The sequence below is a fragment of the Pistacia vera genome, unplaced genomic scaffold (assembly GCF_008641045.1).
Source record: "Pistacia vera cultivar Batoury unplaced genomic scaffold, PisVer_v2 Contig1194, whole genome shotgun sequence".
Lineage (NCBI taxonomy): Eukaryota > Viridiplantae > Streptophyta > Magnoliopsida > Sapindales > Anacardiaceae > Pistacia > Pistacia vera.
In genome coordinates, this window is record NW_022195242.1 from 1 (window position 1) to 20,624 (window position 20,624).

The 20,624-nt window shown below is 38.3% G+C and overlaps 1 protein-coding gene across 1 annotated transcript; it reads left to right on the forward strand.

Annotated features, from left to right (window-relative positions):
• The first annotated feature begins 17,612 nt into the window (after positions 1–17,612).
• LOC116111993 (probable calcium-binding protein CML20) lies at positions 17,613–19,856 on the forward strand. The gene is given in 7 exon segments (XM_031398168.1): positions 17,613–17,633; positions 18,405–18,525; positions 18,596–18,632; positions 18,718–18,745; positions 18,913–19,051; positions 19,054–19,064; positions 19,139–19,856. Coding segments are annotated over 7 exon segments (468 nt in total). The 5' UTR covers positions 17,613–17,627; the 3' UTR covers positions 19,265–19,856.
• Positions 19,857–20,624: the final 768 nt, after the last annotated feature.

Sequence of the window (20,624 nt, forward strand, 5' to 3'; positions counted from 1 at the left end):
AAAAAAGAGAAGAGACACACACAGTCACGCAGAGGAGAAAAAATTGGTGGAGACTCTGAGATAAGAGAGATAGGGAGAGGAAAACCTCATTTGGATTTTTAATTTTATTTGTATTCTCAGTCGTTAAGTTTAGCAAACGTTTAATCAACGTGAGGGGTGTTCAATAATTGACTACGACATTGACATTTTGACATGATAGCTCGAATCATAACCTTCTCGAAACACTTCAATAATTCAATAGTAGTACTATATTTGTTGATACAGAAATTTACATCAACTCGAATGATCAAATCAACCTTGGTGGGATCGTAATTGGTGTATGCGTAATTACGGATAATCAACAATAAATGGATAATGAATGTTATGAAGAAGATGACACTGAGATTTTTAAAGTGGTTCGGTGAGATAAACTCTTAAGCTTACGTCCACTGTTCTTTATATTTACTGTGAGAGCTTACAGAGTAAGTTCTATTAGAATTTCCTAACCCCTTTTTCATCATTTGAGGGGGTTTATATACAAAGTTTTTACAAGAAGCAAGAGCGAAATTAAAGGGATTACAATTAGATTGAAATACAACTCCGATATTCTCGCGATTGGGCGTTGTGATTGTGCAAGGATTGCTGTCAATTTGATCATTCCCGTAATATCTGGGATATGAAGTTATCCGGGAATTGATTGAATGATCATTCAGATTGTTAGTGACTAGCTTGTGCTGGGTCGAGCTATACCTCGACAAGCTTATGTTGGGTCAGACAACTAGTAGAGTTGGACTGATTCTAGGTCAAGCTCCTACCTCGCAACTCCCCGAGCTTGGTAGAAAAATTACACATAACATCTACCCCCTAGTGTTTGATGCTCGTTTCAAGCTTCGAAGACTATTGCTTCATTTAACATTGAGCTTGGCGTTGTCAGAAGGCCATTAGATGTAGGCTCGGTCGAGCTCCAAGGGTCGTCCTCGAGTCTGGTCGACATACTTCACACTTGGGTCTTCTGTCTTCTGTAATACCTGAAAAACTCAGAATATGAAAAGTTAGGACAATTATGTAAATTCCATGTGGTCATGTCGCATTAAATGTGGCAGCCTTTGGTAGTCACGTTTCGTCGCGCGTGAGTGACTACAGCTTTGCACATGCGGAGTCGAGGCGACGGTCATGATTGTAGCAATTTGACGATTCATCTCTCCTTGCGGATGGATGACGCGTGGCCATGTCTAATGGCTAGGATTGCTCTATGAATGGAGGGTCAAAATTTACTATAGATCGACGGCAACGATCGAATGCCACCTTTCCATCTCCCATGCAAGCCACTATAAAAGCAAGCAAAGTAATCAGAAACTTATTTTGCAAAAATTCTTTGACGTCTTTCATTTATTACGTTATCGCTACATTGTCATCACGGTATTCTTTATGGCGAGTTCTTCCCATTCTCTTATTCCGGTAAGACTTCTTTCCTTCTCGTTAATTGCTTTCTTGATTTTTGCAGCTAAGGGTGGCCACTATCGTGGCCACATTGAGCTTTTTGGGATTTTACTAGGGATTTTACTAGGTACAAAGGGTGGCCATTATCGTGGCCATTATCCATTAGGAAGGTTTATCACGGTGGCCGCCGGAACCTTGGGTAGGCCGCGTGTGCTCGTCGTGTGGCGCAAGCTATCTTGGATGCCTGAACTGAAAGTAAGTGTGTATTAGTCATCGAGTTTTTCGAGCTCTGACGCATGTTCGCTTTTGTTTCAGGTACTTAGGAGCAAGCTATAATTATGTCTTCTTCCAGTAGTCACACAATTAATCGCATGTTTGACTCACCCATGGGCTCGACAATCTTTGGGGGGAAAATCCCCAAGGTCTCCTAAGAATTCATCACGTGGAGCTCGGATCCTGACACTGCGGGCTCGTCCCATCGCGTCTTGGTGCAACTGGCTCATCGCAAACGGTCTCCAGTTCATAGACTACGGAGGGAACCATAATCCTCGATTAACGTCAGAGACCTGAAGCGTATAAGAGAGGTTTATGCGTCGCAACTCAATTTAATGGTTCTCGGGAATTCTTCTCGGAAGAATCCTCCACCCGGGTGGGTAGCGACCTCTGAGACCCTCTTGAGATGTGGGGTATCTATTCCCCCTCATTATTTTATTGACAGTGTCCTGAGCCGGTTCGACATCATTCATCTCCAGCTGTTTGCGAACTCATAGGTCTGTATATAGCATTAAAATGTTACGTCGAAGTATCTATTTCAATTAAGAATTTGTTCTGATTGATTTTGATGCTGTAATATTATATTTTATTATTTTTTTTGTGAGCGGGGGTATCCGAGCTAGCTTACATGTACCTTAACTAATCTCTTGGGATCCTGAAATTGACAGCTAGGTAAATCCTCTTAGTGGTTACCCCTATTTACAACCCATGTAGATATTCTTTTCATTATCGAATATAATGGGTATATTTATCATTAAAATTGTATATAACAAAACGTTTTTAATTTACATTGTTATAACATAAATTGAACTTGAACCCTAAATAACTGACCCAGTCCAACTATATTATATTGACTTATCTAAGCCCATAAGGCAGAGCTTAGTTTTGTGACAAAGATCGAGAAACCACCACGCGACCCAGTTTAAAAATGCTTTTCCACTTTTACTCCCATATTTCTTATTAAAGTTGAGCTGAAAGAAGAAAAAGTTTGGTAAAATTGACGCTAGCATTTGGATTCGTTTCGGGGCAGTTTATTAAAAGGCCATATGAAGTTTGAATTTAATTAAAAGGCTAACAAGTTTTAAAGTTTTAACTAAATAGCCATATTATTGATCAAGGGTAATTAAACTTGATTAGTGCTTAATTAGGATTAAAGAAGTATTATGTAATCTTTTAAAAAATTATACTATATTCCCAAAAACCCGAAATTCTTGCAAACAAACCCAAACACCTTCTTCTTCCTCCCGCCATTAACACATCTCCACCTTGGTTGTTGTTTCTTCTTAGCTTCGTCTACATCTTCTTCTTCGTCTGCATCTTCTTATTCGTCTATATCTTTTTCTTCCTCATTTCTCCACATCTTCTTCTTCCTTATCCCTCTATATCTTCTTGTTCCTCCGCCATTAACACTTTCTTATTCCTCCACCTTTAACATTTTCTTCGCCAAAGATCCCCCTCCTCCTCCTCCTCCTGACATTTCGTGTAAGCATGTGTATCTCCTCTTTATATTTTATATTTAGATTTACCAAGATTTAATAATAGATGGGGTTTGGGTTATGATTTTGATTTAGTTGTTTAGGTTGTTGGGTTGTGTTTGATGTAATGCAAGTTGAAAGGAGTGAAATTTGTTGAAAATTTATTCTGGGCATGTGTTCTGAGTATGATGGATCGATTGTAAGTGGAGATCACTGAAAATGTATTTAGGTACGATGGATCGCTTAAACGATTTGGTAGGTTTGGTAATGCAGCAGATAGATCGCTTAAGCGATCAGGTATGTGCCATAAGATCGCTTAAGCGATCTAGTAAAAGTCTGGTGTATAGGAGCAGATCGCTTAAGCAATCAGTAAATGGCATAAGATCGCTTAAGCGATCATGGTTATTTATACTCGATTGCTTAAGTGATCAAGTTATCACTTAAGCGATCCAGTATAAATTACCATGATCACTTAACCGATATAGCAGACCATATAAGCGACCTGTGCAGATTCTTTTTAAAATATTGAACCCTTAGTACAGCATTTAAGAATTTTTTTCTTGCATTACAGGTAGTTGGCTATTATCACACATGAGACAAGTTGTTTTGGGTGTTGATATTTTGGTGAGTAGTGTGAGTAAACGGTCTTGTATACGCAGCGGAAACAAAAATAAATAATATAACAGGATCGTTTACATGAGCCAAGATCAAGGGTATAATTTACAATTCTATTAAATAAAATCTGCAGAAAAAAAAATCTAGTTTAAAGAAAACAACCACATTGGAGCTCTCTCCAAATTTGTCGACGAATGTTTTGCTACGATCCAAGTAGTGATCGAACCTGCATAGTCCACACGAAGACAATCTCAAAAGAACCAAAGAGGGATTTGCTATCCCTCTTTGGCTTCAAGATTAAGAAGAAAGCAAATCAATTGAAATTGACTTTAGGATAAACCCAAAACTGCGTGGGAGGAGATGGGGCTGCTGTGTGTGTTTTTTATTTCAAGAGAAATCAATTCATCAAATATTAAACACACACTTTCCTTTTATAGTTAATTAAGTTGCCCTAATCCCATATGAACTAAGCTTAGGCTCCAACCCAAACGCCCCATGTTCCAAACACTCCCAATTTGATTTATTTTATTTTCCATCATTTCTCAATTAAAATCAATTAATATATATAACATTTAACAATAATGATAATATATTTAATATATATGAACACACATTTAAACGTAATTTCACTTATTTAATTTTTCTAACAAATTAAATAAGGCTCACCCTCACAAATTTAATTGCACTGTGAAATTACCAAAATACCCTTTCGCTTAAAAGATGAAAACGCCCTCTTTTCTTCTTGGATCTTAAATTATCTTCTATGTATGTACCCATGCTCCTCATCATATCGGCAGTGTATAGTACCGCGATTAAACCAATAATCGTCTCACTAATATACAGACAAATTGGCCCCTACAAGGCATCATGGCCACCCGATAGATTCGGATTCAGCAAGTAGCTACTCTTCACGATATGGTTACCGTGCAATTCGTTCCTTTCATCATACGTTATCTCACGAGACAAAGGCATATAAATGTGTCAACCTTCGGTTACTCTCAATAGTATTTATTCGTTTCTGGACCAATGACCCGTATTATAACTGGATAGAGCAATAACTCAATCCCACTGTGGCCACAGTTTTAGTGTCATTTCCTATACTGAATTGCGCCGTGAGATAACTTTCTCCCATACCTGGGAGTGATGAATCCTCTGTCAATCCACCATAGTCTTGATACGCTCCTTGATGCAGCCAATCACCACCGTATTGATACCTCTGAAAAGAACTGCGTTAGGCTAGTGTCAAACTACACCAATCGGTGCACAAGGCGCTCCGTGATCTCAAGTCTAAGGATCACATGCACCACCATTCGTTAGAGGATTTGTTCCATAACACTAGGGTTACCATCCATATAGAATCCTCTGGTGGGTCAGTCCAGTGAACTTGCTGCGGTGTAATCGCCTACAGCAAGCACCCATGTTACACCAGGTTGTCACCAAACAACCTTGACAAGTGAGATCAGTCACTGCCTTTCGACAGAGTTGTTCACACTATGATAGCCTTATCGTATTATCTGTGCCCTTACCTCTATAATACTAGGGCTACGGACGTTTCTAGAATGGCCACCATATGTGCTCATAGGGTTCTCACTATTAAGATTTGAAACACTTGATACCCTCTCATGGTTCTAAGATATCATATTGCAAATAATAATGATTTACGCGATATAAAATAAAATGTCTTTTATTGATTAATGAACATTATTACAAAGAGTCAATTCTACAATAATTGATTGGCTCTAGGCACTACTCTAACAAGTAGGTGGAGGAAGAAGTAGTGGAAGTGGATTGGGAAGAGTAAAGAAGTTATACCAATTGCTATGACACAGAGGTTAGTTTTGATGAGGTATTGATGAATAATTAGAAGAGGTAATTTGAGTTGCTCGCGTATGTGATAGTTGTGAAGTATGTTTTAAGCAGAGTTCCTGAACATTATAAGGTACCTCCTGCTATATTAAAGTCGGATGAAATGTGAAGTTACATTGATTGATGTGGCTGATAAGGGTTTGAGGCCGATTTAAGGGTTTCTTTTGTGAAAAACCGTTGGAAGTTGGTTCAAAGGAAGGGATAACGAGGAAGTAGGTGGAGATTTGCTTGTTTTAATTTGAACTACAAGGCCACTGATTTGTTAGTTGAAAATCAAGAGTAGATGGTGAATTGGGTGGTGGGAGAAGACTGTAAAAGAGGTTGGTGATGGGGCAATGAAAATGTTGGAGGAGGACCCCCGTACATGTTCCCACAGATGTAGAGATTCCTTTAATACATATTATGCAGAACGAAGTTGTGAGAAGAAACACTATGGTCGTTTATGTAGGTTCAGAGGGGGCATTGGAGGTAGTAGTGAATCAGCTCATGTTTTTACGGATGGATCGGAGTTGCATGTAGTATTTATTTGACAACAAAGAGGAAGTGGTGAGGAAGCTAAAACTTGTTGCCGTGAGAAGTAATTTTGAGTTCATCACCAAAAAGTCAAATTTATTGGCTGGGACGGTTGAATGTCTGACCGAAAGTCAAGTGGCGGGTTTATTGTAGAAGGTTGGCGGAGTCGAAAAAATTTATTCTTAGCACATATACCTGTGAGCACACATGTGGTTTGGGACATATTTTAGGTGAGCATCGACAAGCGTCCGCTGATGTTATTGGACAATTTGTCAAAAGTCGGTTCGTTGAAGGGAAAGGTCCATCTCCTAAAGTGTAACATCCCACTTGAGGTACATAGTTAACTTATAGTGTATTGCTTAAATGTTTATTGTTTTGTTTTTATTTGGGTCGATATATTGTTAATATTGTTGGTTGCCCTTAGTTGAATTTTTGTTAAAGTTATTTTGCGAAAAATGTAGAGAAAATCCCTTAAACTTTCATTAGGGGTAAAATGGTCTTTTCACTCAAAATTAGTTGAAATTGGGGAGTGAAAAGAGATAGAATTTCATAGAGAATGCATAAAATGAGGGCATTATGGTCATTGACTAAGGGACATAGATGGAATTTCAAAAAAAGAATAAGGGCATTATGGGAAAGTGTGGTTATAAACTAAAGTGTTAAGGGTTTGAAACCCTTATTTTCTCATTCCACCGCCACACTCCTCCCCCTTTTCTCTCAATTTTTCATTCAATCCTCCAAGGATTTTGAGGGCTTTTAAGTGGTTTTTCATAGGGCTTTGATTCTAGGTATCAAAAGGTAATGATTCATACTCTTTATCTATGATTTATTGTGTAAAGGTTGAATTCTTATAAAGTTTATGCTTAGGGTTAAGAGAGATTGGAATCCAACAAGAGTAGAGAGTTTAGGAGAGACTACTCAAGCACCAAGGTAAGTAAATTCCACTCAAAATCCAACTCAAGCTAAAATTTAAGAATTCAAGTGAGTAAGATTTATTTTAAATATGCATATGTTGTGATTATTGAGAATTGAGATGAGATGTATGTGATTTTAGCTTATTGTTGGATATATTTGAATATGGAAGTATATGTGATGATTTGATGTGGTTGAAATTGGAAAATTGGAGAAATCTTGTGGAGTGTGTTTGCCATGTAGGTATGGTGCCTACAAGAGAGTTTTTCTCTCATTTTGGATGGTTTGAGAACTAAATAGAATGATATTGAATTAGGGTTTGTTTATGCACAATTATTGTTTGATGAAAGTCTAAGTGAAAACTACCCGTGACTTTCTAAGTAATTTTTGGGCACCTTAATGATTGAACTGGGCTAAGACCAAAACATAAAAGTTGTAGCCCTGTCTCTAAGCTTTAAAACGAGACCAAAACCGTAGCAATTCGAGATTTATAACTCAAGTTATGCCTTCTTGAGTGTGACCTGCGCAGAATGGCAGTTTTGATGCAATATTGCATTGTGCATTTCAAAAGTGCATTAAGTAAGAGACTTTAGCATGAACCATCCCTATGCATGAATTGTGTATTGAGAAGTAGTTTGAGAAAGAGTAGAGAACTTTGTGAATGGCTACTCTAAAAGTAAGAGAATGAGAAATCTAAGAATGGTTGGTGCTTTGTGAACTCCAACCGGAAGTTACGAAGAGTGGTGTTGGTGCTTTGTGAACTCCAACCGGAAGTCCGAAGAGTGGGTTGGTGCTTTGTGAACTCCACCCGGCGTGCCTCCGGTAAGATGAGGCCGTGACATTCCACTGAGAAAGAATGAGAAAATATAAGAAAGAATAGAGGAAGAGAAAGTAGAAGTCACGAGAGTGGGTGGGTGTTTTGTGATCTCCACTCACCGTGCCTCCGTTAAGATGAGCCGTGACATACAACAGAAAGTTAATAGAAAAGAGCTATGTGAAAGAGACAGAAAGAGAAAATAATGAGATGAGAAAAGTGTAAGGAAAGACTTAAGAGAAAGAGTTACGGGGATAGACGAGTAGAGGATTTACTTACTCAGCATTATTGTGTGCTCACCCGTTGTTTTTCTTTGTGTTTGCAGGATCTAGGTGAGGACGAGGTCGGATGGGCATGCGCACAGCAGGAGTAATAGCTACACGGTCCACTGTTTTTGATACTTTTACAAATGATACCTTACTTTTTATAAAGAATGATTATATGTATTAAAAGAAAATTTCGGGCCCATTTACTTTTGCTAATATAAATGCATTTTACTTTGTATTTCTTGAGTAACCTAGTATGAAGCATTATTACATAAAGACATTCAGAGACTTGTGTGCACAGAGTTGGATATTCTGTTAGTTATGGAAAGCTGGAAAGGGAGACAACATGCACAAGATTTTGTGAAGGGCACGCTAGAGCACGGGTACATAGTATTGAAGTGTACCGTTATATGCTTGAGTTGAAACAACCAAGGTGCAAGACGACTTTGAAGTGGGACAGAATATGATGTTAAATATTTTTTGTTGCTTACGTTTCTGCTATAAGGGTTTTTGTAAACATGGAAAGGTGTTGTGTGATGGTTACTTTCTACGGGAAAGTATGGAGGTACATTGTTGGTGGCCACTGCATAGGACAGCGAAAATCACACATATCCTTGTTGCATGGTGTGTGGTTGACTTTGAGAATGACAAGTCTGGACTTGGTTTTTCAGCAGTTACGTACGATGTGCCTGAATTGACGAGTTGTGCATAATATCCGGTAGGCACAACTCTAAAGAAGGGGATTGCCACTATTTATAGTCAAACACATCACGGATTCTGTATGAGGCACCTTGGTGAGAACATAAAACAAAGTTTAAGTGTGCTGGCCTTCTTTGACAGACTACATGGCAGCAAAAGCTTATCGGGTTATGAGGTCGAGGAGCACTTCTAGCAAATCCGAATCAAGGATGATAGATTCTAAGTATCTTGAGCATGATGTTGGTTTCGAGCGATGGAGTAGAGCTTACTTTCCTGGAAGAAGGTTTGATGTCATGACCACAACATAGCCGAGTCCATAAATTCGAAGTTGTTAATAGAAGAGAGTTTCATAGTTGCACTTTTGATGCAATCCAAAGGACATTGTCGCGGTGGTTCCATAGCCGTACGAAGTCAGATAATTTTACTACAACCCTTGTTCCGTTAGCTGAAAAATTATTGTCAAATGCACTGTTTGCCTATCCTTATGCTCAAGATTCACTGTGCATAGCTAGTGTGTCGGATGCTCTAGTTAACCTTGTTAGAAAAACTGCAGCTGTAAAGTCTGACATTCAACGTTTACCTTATCCTCATGCACTAGTAGCACTGAAACACCACGAAGCTGGATTTAGTTTCAAGAATTTACATGGAACTTTGCTCCCTTCTCTATATGACAGATCACTACATGCTAGCTTATTCAGAAACGATTAATCCGGTGCCTCCAGAAGAGTAGTGGGTATGCCGCCAGAGATGGCGACATTATCATCCATTCGCCATTCAAGAAGACAGCAAAGGGGGAGAAAAAGAGTTAACGTATTCCATCAGCCTTTGAGGTTCCCCGGAAGATGAATAAGTGCTCAATTTGCAAGCAACCTAGCCACAAGAAAGCAGTTGCCAAAAGCAATCACATGCAGATCCAGAAAATTAGGTTCGAAGAAGGATGAAATTCAGGGAGTTGCCAAGGCCAACCGTTGATGTTTTAATTTATTTTCAATTATTGATGTTCATATTTATATTCTGTGTACATGGCCTAATAAATTTGATTGTTTCATTTAATAAATCATCTTTATATTAAGTATTCTTGTTACATGGCCTAAATATTTGTTGTGATTCTAGTTTGGTATTAGGTTGTCAAATTGAGGAGAAAGTATGGAATTAATACGTGTTGGTAATTTGAGTTTGTCAAAATTCAAGAGAAAATATGGAAAAGTATATTGCCCAGATCGCTTAAGCTAAGTGTATCGCTTAAGCGACAAAGGGTTATTCATACAGGATCGCTTAAGGTATATGATCACTTAAGCGATCATGCACCTGAGCAGATTTGATTCTGCCATTCACATATCACTTAAGCGATACCAACTATCGCTTAATCAACAATGTGAAATCGCGGATCGCTTAAGTGATCATGCCCCTGGCAGATTTGATTCTGCCATTCACAGATATCGCTTAAGCGATATCAACGGTTGCTAATCGACCATGTGAAAAACCAAGAATCGCTTAAGCGATATCGTGATCGCTTAAGCGATCATGCACCTAGGTAGATTTGGATCTGCATTCACAGATATCCTTAAGCGATATCAACGATTGCTTAACGATCATGTGAAAAGCCAAGAATTGCTTAAGCGAATCGCGGATCGTTTAAGCGATCATGCACCTGGGTAGATTATTGATCTGCCATTCACAGATATCGCTTAAGCGATATCAACGATCGCTTAATTGACCATGTGAAAAAGCCAAGAATTGCTTAAGCGATATCGGCGGATCGCTTAAGCGATCATGCACTTGGGTAGATTTGATTATGCCTTCCAGATATCGCTTAAGCGATATCAACGATCGCTTAATCAACCTGTGAAAAAGCCAAGAATCGCTTAAGCGTATCGCGGATCGCTTAAGCGATCATGCACTTGGGTAGATTTGATTCTACCATTCACAGATATCGCTTAAGCGTATCAACGATCGCTTAATCGACCATGTGAAAAAGCCAATCGCTTAAGCGAATCCGGATGGCTTAAGCAATCATGAACCTGGGCAGATTTGGATCTGCATTCACAGATATCGCTTAAGCGATATCAACAATCGCTTAATCAACCATGTGAAAAAGCCAAGAATCGCTTAAGCATATCGCGGATCGCTTAAGCGATCATGCACCTGGCGATTTGGTCTGCATTCACAGATATCACTTAAGCGATATCTACGATCGCTTAATCGACCATATTAAAAAAACAGAATAGCTTAAGCGATCCTTTTCTTTTTCACATTTGATTATGCCATTCACAGATATCGCTTAAGCGATATCAACGATCACTTAATCACCATGTGAAAAAGGCAAGAATCCTTAAGCGATATCACTGATCACTTAAGCGATCATGCATTCGATTCCGCCAATATTGATCGCTTAAGTGATATCTATGATCGCTTAAGTGATATCTATGATCACTTAGCGATATCTACGATCGCTTAATCGACCAGGTAAAAAGAAGAATCGCTTAAGCTATCTACGATTGCTTAACGACCTTGTGTAAACAAATTCCTTGACATTAAACTAAATTTTATTGCTCGAACTCTTAAACATATAGTTCTTTGAGTCAGTATGACATATCAGGTGTAGTAACCATTACGTCAATGCTAACATATAGGGTTTACGATTCATTCAGTGGACCGTGATCGTCATTATATTAATATTAAATAATAGTTCTTTGATGTCAGTATGAAACATATAAGTGTAGTAACCATTACTCAATGCTAAAATATAGGGTTTACGATTCGTTCAGTGGACCGTTATCATCATTATATCAATATTAAACATATAGTTTTTTGACGTTAGTATGAAACATATAAGGTGTAAAACCATACGTCAATGCTAAAAATATAGGGTTTACGATTCGTTCAGTGGACCGTGATCGTCATTATCATTAATATTAAACATATAGTTCTTTGATGTTAGTATGAAACATATCAGGTGTAGTAATCATTACGTCAATGCTAAACATATGTTGTTCTTCTTTGTTTATAACATAAAAGGTGCGTTTGGTTGAACAATTCTATAAATATTACAAATCCTATTCCCAAAATTTCTTTGTTTAATTATTTTAGGAAATTTTAGTATTTTTTTAATTAATTTTAGACCCATTAAGTGAATTAATTTCATTAATACCCCCTAAAAAAGTTTAAAAATTAACAAAAACACCCCCACCACCCAACTTCCCAGATTCCGGCTACCACCGACAGCTACAAATGACTGCTTTTACCTGGTTGTAACGAACTCTGCTCGTAACGAATAGATCTGCTCGCAACGAACAGATCTGGCGATCATATTTGAGATCGCTTAAGCGATCTTGTCCGAGGCAATATGTATATCTGCCAAGATCTATGATCGCTTAAGCGATCCTATGTATCGCTTAAGCGATCCTATGTATCGCTTAAGCAATTTTGGTAAAAGACTCTTGGTCGCTTAAGCGATCCCATTTATGGAAAAGTGTTTCGGGTTTAAGAGATATATATGGTCGGTCATATACGTAATTGTTTGGTACTGAAAAGATTTTAATATCGCTTAAGCGATCCTCTGGTATTGCTTAAGCGATTCTTCGCTTTTACTCTTGGTCGCTTAAGCGATTTCAGATCGCTTAAGCGATCATTTGAGAAAAAATCTTGGTCGCTTAAGAGATATATGTGGTCGCTCATATATCGCTTAAGCAATCATGACAAAAAAAGAAGAATCCTACATTTCTCCTGAATTATGTAATAATCTGTCTTTATAGAGCTAATTTCGAAATAACTGTGATTGTGATACATTTCGACCTCACTCATTTTCCTCCCAAATCCGAAAAGAATAAGCAGCAAAATGAAGCCATTTATATCAATCGAATCCATCACAGATCAAAATATAAGAGACATCAATGTAATTGAAAGTTCAAACTTAAAATCATTCATAATAGTGCAAAAACAGAATAAATCCTAAGCCACTTTGACAAGTTTTGGAATTCGGTAAAATCACTGTCTGAGATCATTCTTTGGTACCATGCCTTGCCAGCAGCCTTGATTGCAGATGCCGCCAGTATGAAAAGTTTTCAAATTCGGTATAATCACTGTCTGAGATCATTCTTTGGTACCATGCCTTGCCAGCAGCCTTGATTGCAGATGCCGCCACTTTGAGAAGTTTTTAAATTCAGTATAATCACTGTCTGAGATCATTGTTTGGTACCATGCCTTGCCAGCAACCTTGATTGCAGATGCCTCCTCCTAGCCACAAGCCTTGATTGTAGATGCCTTCCCGGCAGCCTACTCTGACAGCCTAAGCCAGTTTGAGAAGTTCCCTCTCATTGTTTGCCAGCAACCTGCAAAATTATCCGGCACACCTGCAGCCATGTTAGCTTTTCTAAATAAAACACAAAAAAACAAAAGGTTTTTCAGGGCCAATTTGTTAAATGGAAAGTTGGGATGTCCGGGGAGTAAACTTTTCTCTCTTCACGAACCTAAGTTATGGAGTGCAAGATTGAAAAGTTCACTGAGTCCGTCTATTTTGGTAAAGCTCTGTATAAGCATGACACCTGCAACATCAGCACCACAACCCAAGTATCAACATCAACATCACATAAACTACAAAATTCAAAGTGCAAGTTCCAAACCTTTTGATTGGGTTGTGGTCACTCAAAATGGATCAATTTCTCCATGGAAGCACTCAACAGCCTAGCGCTCCCGAAAGATGGTCATTGTTTCGTCATTCAATCCGTCCATCGGGCTGTTGGTCATGTCTAACTGAATAAATTTCAGGGCATATGCCCCACAATCAGCACTGCAATAGCAAGATGACATTAGCATTAGAATCAGCTTATAGAACAATTGTATTATGTAAGTTTTATACAAAATTTACCTTGACTCATTTGTTGGGACAGGAACGCGCTTGAGTGGCCACTTTCCCGTCAATGCTTCATCATCGAGGTGCTCAAACATCCCGCTGTCATGTAATAGCCGCGGGAACAACACGGATAGTGGCTCCAACTCGGCCTCCAACTGTCTATCTCGACAAATTGTTGGATTGTAGTCAATGATCTTTAGCAACCGCTCCTCTCAGAGCGTGACGACTACTATCCAGTGTATTTCCTTGACCAGGATGATGTAGTAGACACTTTTAACCTTTGCCCAACTGTGGCCATATTTGGGCTTGTTCCCCATTACATACTGCATTATCTTGTCATCAAACTTAAAATCATTAGGGACGCAGTCCAAGTCTTCTGTGCCCGATCGTTTTCGCTTACCTCCTTTTACTACAGATGTACCAATGGCCTTTTTCAACAAATTGCGATATGTTGATACCAACGTTTGGCCAAAGGCCACATCGGTGATGGCACAATCGGGATACAATAGATCACCATTGCTGGTTTGTCACAGCCTCATCAGTGCCAATACCTCATTGATGTGTTGCATCAAATAAAAACAACATGATAAGTATACAATACCTCATGGAAAACATAAGCAAAAATAAGAAAAATTAAGCGAAAATAAATCACCGAGTCGTGAAGCCAGCTGCCCATCGTCAAAATCTTTTCAAACCAATCCCGAGAATAATCCCCGGTCTTACACTTTACAAGGGCATCACTTCCGGATTCATTGTAATAGGCATAGAAGGGTTTTTTCTTTTCCTCCTCTATTGGCCTATACAAATCGACAGTGGACTCCATTTTTGCTTGCCCACTTCCTCCCCCTTCCTCCATTTGTACGTCCTCTCTTCCTTCGCCTTCCGCCTCAACCTCCTCCATTGTAACTGCCCCACTTCCTCCAGCAACCTCTTTAACCCCCTCAATTTTGGCTTCTTCCTCAATTTGTTTCTTTGTTTTCCTCTTAATTCCACGTGTTAGTACGGTGTAAGGCGATTTCACAAACCTACTCGTTCGGCTCTCTCTTTTCAGCCCAGGTTGCACTTCAACCGCCTTCAATACTCCACCAACTTCCTCCTGCACCCTACCAACTTCTTCCTCCACCTTAACAACTTTCTCTGCCACCTTATCCACTTTCTCCTCTACCTTTTTCAACTGCTCTTCCATCTTATCAAACCTGCCATAAACAGCTGTTGTAAAACTATCAAAAAAACTGTTTATGAGGTCAACCACCTCACTTTCCCGACCCCGACACCTCGACAAAGTAGTACTTGTTGTACCGGTTTGCTAAGGCATACGAACCTCTTCTCCCTCCCCTCTTTTTCCCTCCTACCGATTGCGGCTTCATCCTCCTCGGCATCAACCACATTCTCAAGCAGTGGCCCCGCAATTGCCCTCACATGTGTGACCCCGTGTAGGTCCCATGTCAGGCGGTCTATCCCTTCATCCCTTTGATCCTTCAATGCTCGGAAAGATATGACATAGTGTTGTTGCGCTTCACCCCCAGTAGCGGTGAGGAAGGGACGGACAACCCCCTGCAATAAGAAACAAAATCAATCAGATTTAAGCGACATTTTAAAGCAAGTGCATATTCAAAAGCTTAATCCTTTAATCTTACCCGAGCTGATTGAATTTCAATCTCTATTTGCTCATAATCCCAATGGGTACACTTCTGGTCGTGCCACCGCAACATTCTAGGAAATGTCTGTTGCACAACCGAAGCCCTAATCCTCCCCCCGCCTTAGCTAGGACAAGGATGACCTCATACATTCAAGCCTACATTGTAAAAAAACAGTCCATATCATAATTCAAACACATATACTAAAAAATATATAACAAAAACCTATTAATATTTACCTGCATTGCCCATGGGAAGCCAAACAAATTGTACGTGGCCGCTCTATTCTTCTCGGCCCATTGGGAGTGCTTTAACGCCAAGTCTTTTGCTTGTAGGGACTCCATGGTTCGCTTAAATGATACCCATCCCCACAGATAAGCATTAAAGAAGTTCAAGTTGCTTACAAACTTCACCCAATCAACATCAACGGCTTTTGTTGAGTCACCAGCTATTAGGATAGAATGTAAGAACAATACCAAGCACAATTTGAACATCTCTGAATCGTTAAACTCACCATCTTTTAACTTGTCCTCTAATTCCTGTGCCTTAATAGACGTGTTCCCAGCCAAAACCTTGTTAGACAACCTTTTGGCTCCCGTACTGTCCTTTATTCTTGTTTCCTCAACCTCACCTGGTAATTCCCCACATCTTAAGCCAGTCACCAGCACATATTCCATCATCCCGAAACGTAGTGGCTTTCCATCCACTATGAACCACATTTCGTGCTTTTTGTTGCTTTTTATTGAGTGCAACAACATATAATGCACTCCCGATCCCCATAATGTCTTTTTCCATTTTGTGTCCATATCCCAAAAGTGACTGAAACAAGTCTCTTTGAATCTCCTTTCACCATTTCTCACTGTCCCTAAAATCCCCGTTATTCTCGTTAAAGCATCCCAACTTGACCTCACTGTCACCCTCACAGGGAAGTATGGTACCGTATCGCTTACATACTCCAATCTGTACTCTCTATAGTTTACGCTTCGGAAAATCTACACAATCGATATAAACAAAATATCAGCAAAAAAATTAAACCAAATCAAATATAAACAAAATACGCTCCAGAAGAATCGCTTAAGCAATGGGCAGATGATTCTGCCTCATACAAGATCTCTTAAGCGACGAATCGCTTAAGCGATTCGTCGATTTTACTCTTGGTCGCTTAAGCGATCTCTTCTAAAGCAGAATAAACATCTGCCCTGATATAAGATCGCTTAAGTGATCTTCTATATCTCTTAAGCGATTCGACGCTTTTACTCTTAAGCAATCTGAAATCGCTTAAGCGATACAAAGGATCGCTTAAGCGATTATAGATCTGGGCAGATTTGATTCTGCCTCGGAAGAGATCGCTTAAGCAATCTTAAGTCGCTTAAGCGATTACAGATCACTTAAGAGATCTTGTACAAGGCAGAATCAACATCTGCCAGATCTAAGATCGCTTAAACGATCGTTTATATTGCTTAAGCGATTCATCACTTTTACTCTTAAGTAATCGTAAATAGCTTAAGCGACCAAGAGTAAAAGCCATCAATCGCTTAAGCGATACAAAGGATCGCTTAAGCGATCTTAGGTCTCGGCAAGTACAAATACCTTTTCTTCGACGACCTCCTCATCCTCGCCTGAACTTTTGTCGGACTCCTCTTCCTAGCCTGAATTCTGCCCGGCCTCCTCTTCCTCTTCAAAACCGTTTTGCTCCTATTCTCTCTCTTGTTGTGCCGCCGTCGTCTCCGCCGCTGGAACACCTTCACTGATTGGAGGATCCACCGGAGCAGCCATTGAACTGCTTGCGCCGTCGGACTCTACGATTCGAAGAGGCGTTGGGTTTTCCTCCTCATTGTGAATGTCAGCCATGGTTTTCAGAAAGGAAGAAGCTTTAGGATTGAATTTGGGTGTGAAAATTTGTAGGAATGTGGAATGTTATTGTTGGAAAATGCACAGAATGCGTTTAGGTATTGAAGATATCGATTTTTATCTTAATTGGTTTCGATTAAGCGATTTGAATGGGTGGGGCTCTTTTTCAAATTTCAAATTTTAAAAACTATCATTAATTATGATTTTGTCCTTATATATTTTAATCTTTTCATTTTAACCTATTTTATATGTTTAATAGATCCTAACTATGTCACGTCAGCTTCTCTACATTAAAAAAAAAAAAATGAAAAACAGTTTCAAGGCCATTTTCTTAAATCGAAACTTGGGATGGCCGGTCAGCTAAATTCTCTCATTCGTTTCCTTTTCTGAGAGGATATCCTGTAAAACGCGTTGCGATCTCACCGACCCAAAACAATGGTGGTGCGTTTTATTCATGCGGAACTTAAATTTTGCTTTCATGTTTGGTTGATGAGTCTAAGTTCACGTTCTAATTCTCTGAATCTTCTTTCTGATTGTTGCAATTTATTAAATTCTTTCTTAATATTTGTTAGTAATGTTTATTGAATTAGGTTTTTTTATTATTGATTCTATTGAAAAAAAAAAAAAAAAAAACTAATTGAATATTGTGTAAATTATGATCCGAGGATTTGAATTTCTGCAATTGAATGACTCATTAGAGCTTGGTTTTTAAATAGTTTACGAAGCATATATTTAAGTTATTGTAGCTTCTGGAAGTTTTATGAGTTTGTTGGTTGTAAAAGCACGAATCAACCAAGTTTGTTGGTTGTAAAAGCACAAAGCAACTTAGTTGAGTTCTTTGTTATGTGTTATGGCCCTTTATAATGTACTCTTTAGACTTATGCTTTTGTTGGCCAGGAAGTTGTTTGTTTGGGTAGTTTTTTTTTTATGCTTGAACAGATGAACTTCCTTATTCTTGCGGTATTTTAGGGAAGCTTTATGTTCTATGATAGAATGTTTGTGGAGATTATACAACTAGTCAAATTTATGGAAGGAGATTTATCCTTGTGTACATTTTTATTTATTGGACATATGAAATATTTTCAGAATACTTTTATTTATCAATTTGATGGCTTACTTTAGTCTTACTGTCCGAATGCCAGTAAAGTTGGATCTTATTCTTTTAAATTTTTATATTGTTTTATTTTGATAAATTTCCGATTACTATCCCAGGCAAGTCTTTATAGAGGGGCATCTAGGAAAGAAAAACTAAGAGGCCGTCATCATGGATTAACACAGCAGAAGAAGCAAGAGATTAAGGAAGCATTTGAGCTATTTGACACGGATGGCTCAGGTATGTGATAACTTATTATTCTATGTCTTTCATAAATATGTTTGAAACTGATTATGATTGTTTTGTCCAGGCACTATTGATGCCAAAGAGCTGAATGTTGCCATGAGGTGTGTATATACTATATAACATATGCTTAGAATTTTTAAAGCTGATTAATCATCAAGTAGTAGAACTAAAATTTTCTCATGGCAGGGCTCTTGGTTTTGAGATGACTGAAGAGGTAATTTCTATATCATAAATTATTTTCTGTTTTAACTGTTCATCTTCCCAATTAGACCTCTGTTCCTCCTAGCACGGCAGTAATGGTGGAGATTTGTCCTTGTGTTTAGAATTGTAGCCTACAGACTTCTTGCTTGACTGACATATTATTCTTCTGTGCCATTACAGCAAATCAATCAAATGATTGCAGATGTTGACAAGGATGGAAGTGGTGCAATAGATTTTGATGAATTTGTGCATATGATGACAGCTAAAATTGGTGAAAGAGACTCTAAGGAAGAGCTCATGAAAGCATTCCAGATCATTGACAAGATAACAATGTAAATTTCTGTTAGTTTAGACCTTGAGTTTCCTACTTTGTATATAATTACTGATTCTTCAATGTGGCATGCAGGGAAAGATATCAGTTGAAGACATTAAGGGAATTGCAAAGGATCTGGGTGAGAACTTCACTGAACGAGAGATAAAGGAGATGGTTGAGGAAGCAGACAAAGACCGTAAGTTAGCCTCCATTTTTTAACCATTACTTCTGTGATTTTTGCTTTCAACTTTATCTTAAATGACCTGGCTCATTAAGATTGTTTACTTCTTAATTTTTAGCCAAACACACATGTAAGGTTTCCTTTTAATCTATTTAATGTGCTCTTAAGATTCTTATTTAACTTTGTGTAATCTGGCCATTTAAGAAGAGTTGCCTCTGGGTCAGATCGAAGGGACATGTATGAGTATATATATATATATATATATTGGTGCCATTTAAGAAGAGTTGCCTCTGGGTCAGATCAAAGGGACATGACATGATACTCATATATATGTGACAATTTAATACCTGATTTACAATTTTTGGTTACCATTCTGTTTCTGAAAGTTTGACTTGTCGGCTGATGCAGTTAGATAAACAGTTGGTGAAGTATTGTTAGTGTGAGGCAATTTCGGAAAGACCATTAGCTGTGATGGTTAAATATAATATATCAACCCTTTCAATTTATTTATTACAAATTGAGTCATGCTAGGGTCATAACATGAAGATTGATGTAAAAGTTATTTTATCAATATTTCCTTTTTTTTTTTTTTTTGTCCAATAGCATTTAGATTTTGAAATTTTTGCTAAAGTATGATTCGGACCTAGATTGATCTGTTCTTTTTCTTCTTTTTTACTATAACAATTTTTCTCTGTGATAATAGAAAGGATGGAGAAGGGATTAAAATTTGAGAATATTAGTCTACACATCTCCAGTCTTCTCTTATGTCTTTTCCCCCTATTTTTCCTCTCAGTCTCCCTCTCAGTCTCACCCTCTTCTATCTTCTGGTTAAACATTGCATTTTTAGATCTTGCAAATACAAGTGTTTTGATTCTTATTGCCATCGAGATCCATCTGATTGTCGATTTCTGATACAACTGTCTTTTTCTGCTATTTAACACCAGCAGTAACATACTTGTTGAACTACAGTATGGTTTAGCCTGATTACTTAATAGTTTGGTTGTCTAAAGGTGCATTTGCAGTGTTTTTGGTACTGCCTAAAGTGCTTCTAGATATCAAAAGCACTTTTATGCTTATTTTGTAGTTTTTGGCTGCAAGAGACGAAAACACTTTTTTGAAGCAATAATGCTAAATGTACATAGTTGGGATCCCAATTTTGTATCTCAAACCATGTGGCAATTGGTTTGGCAACATCTTTATAATTCTAGGATGATGAGATAAGTCAATTAACTTGCCAAATCAACTATCATACAGGTCGGGATACAAAGTTGTGATCCCAAAGTGTTATCCTTTTTTAAACTAAAGAAGTTATTACTTGCACTACTTCATGAGGATAGAGAAAAACTTGAAAGTGTCTTAAGAAGCTGTTAGACCTCCCATACACAAGGTCTATGAGTC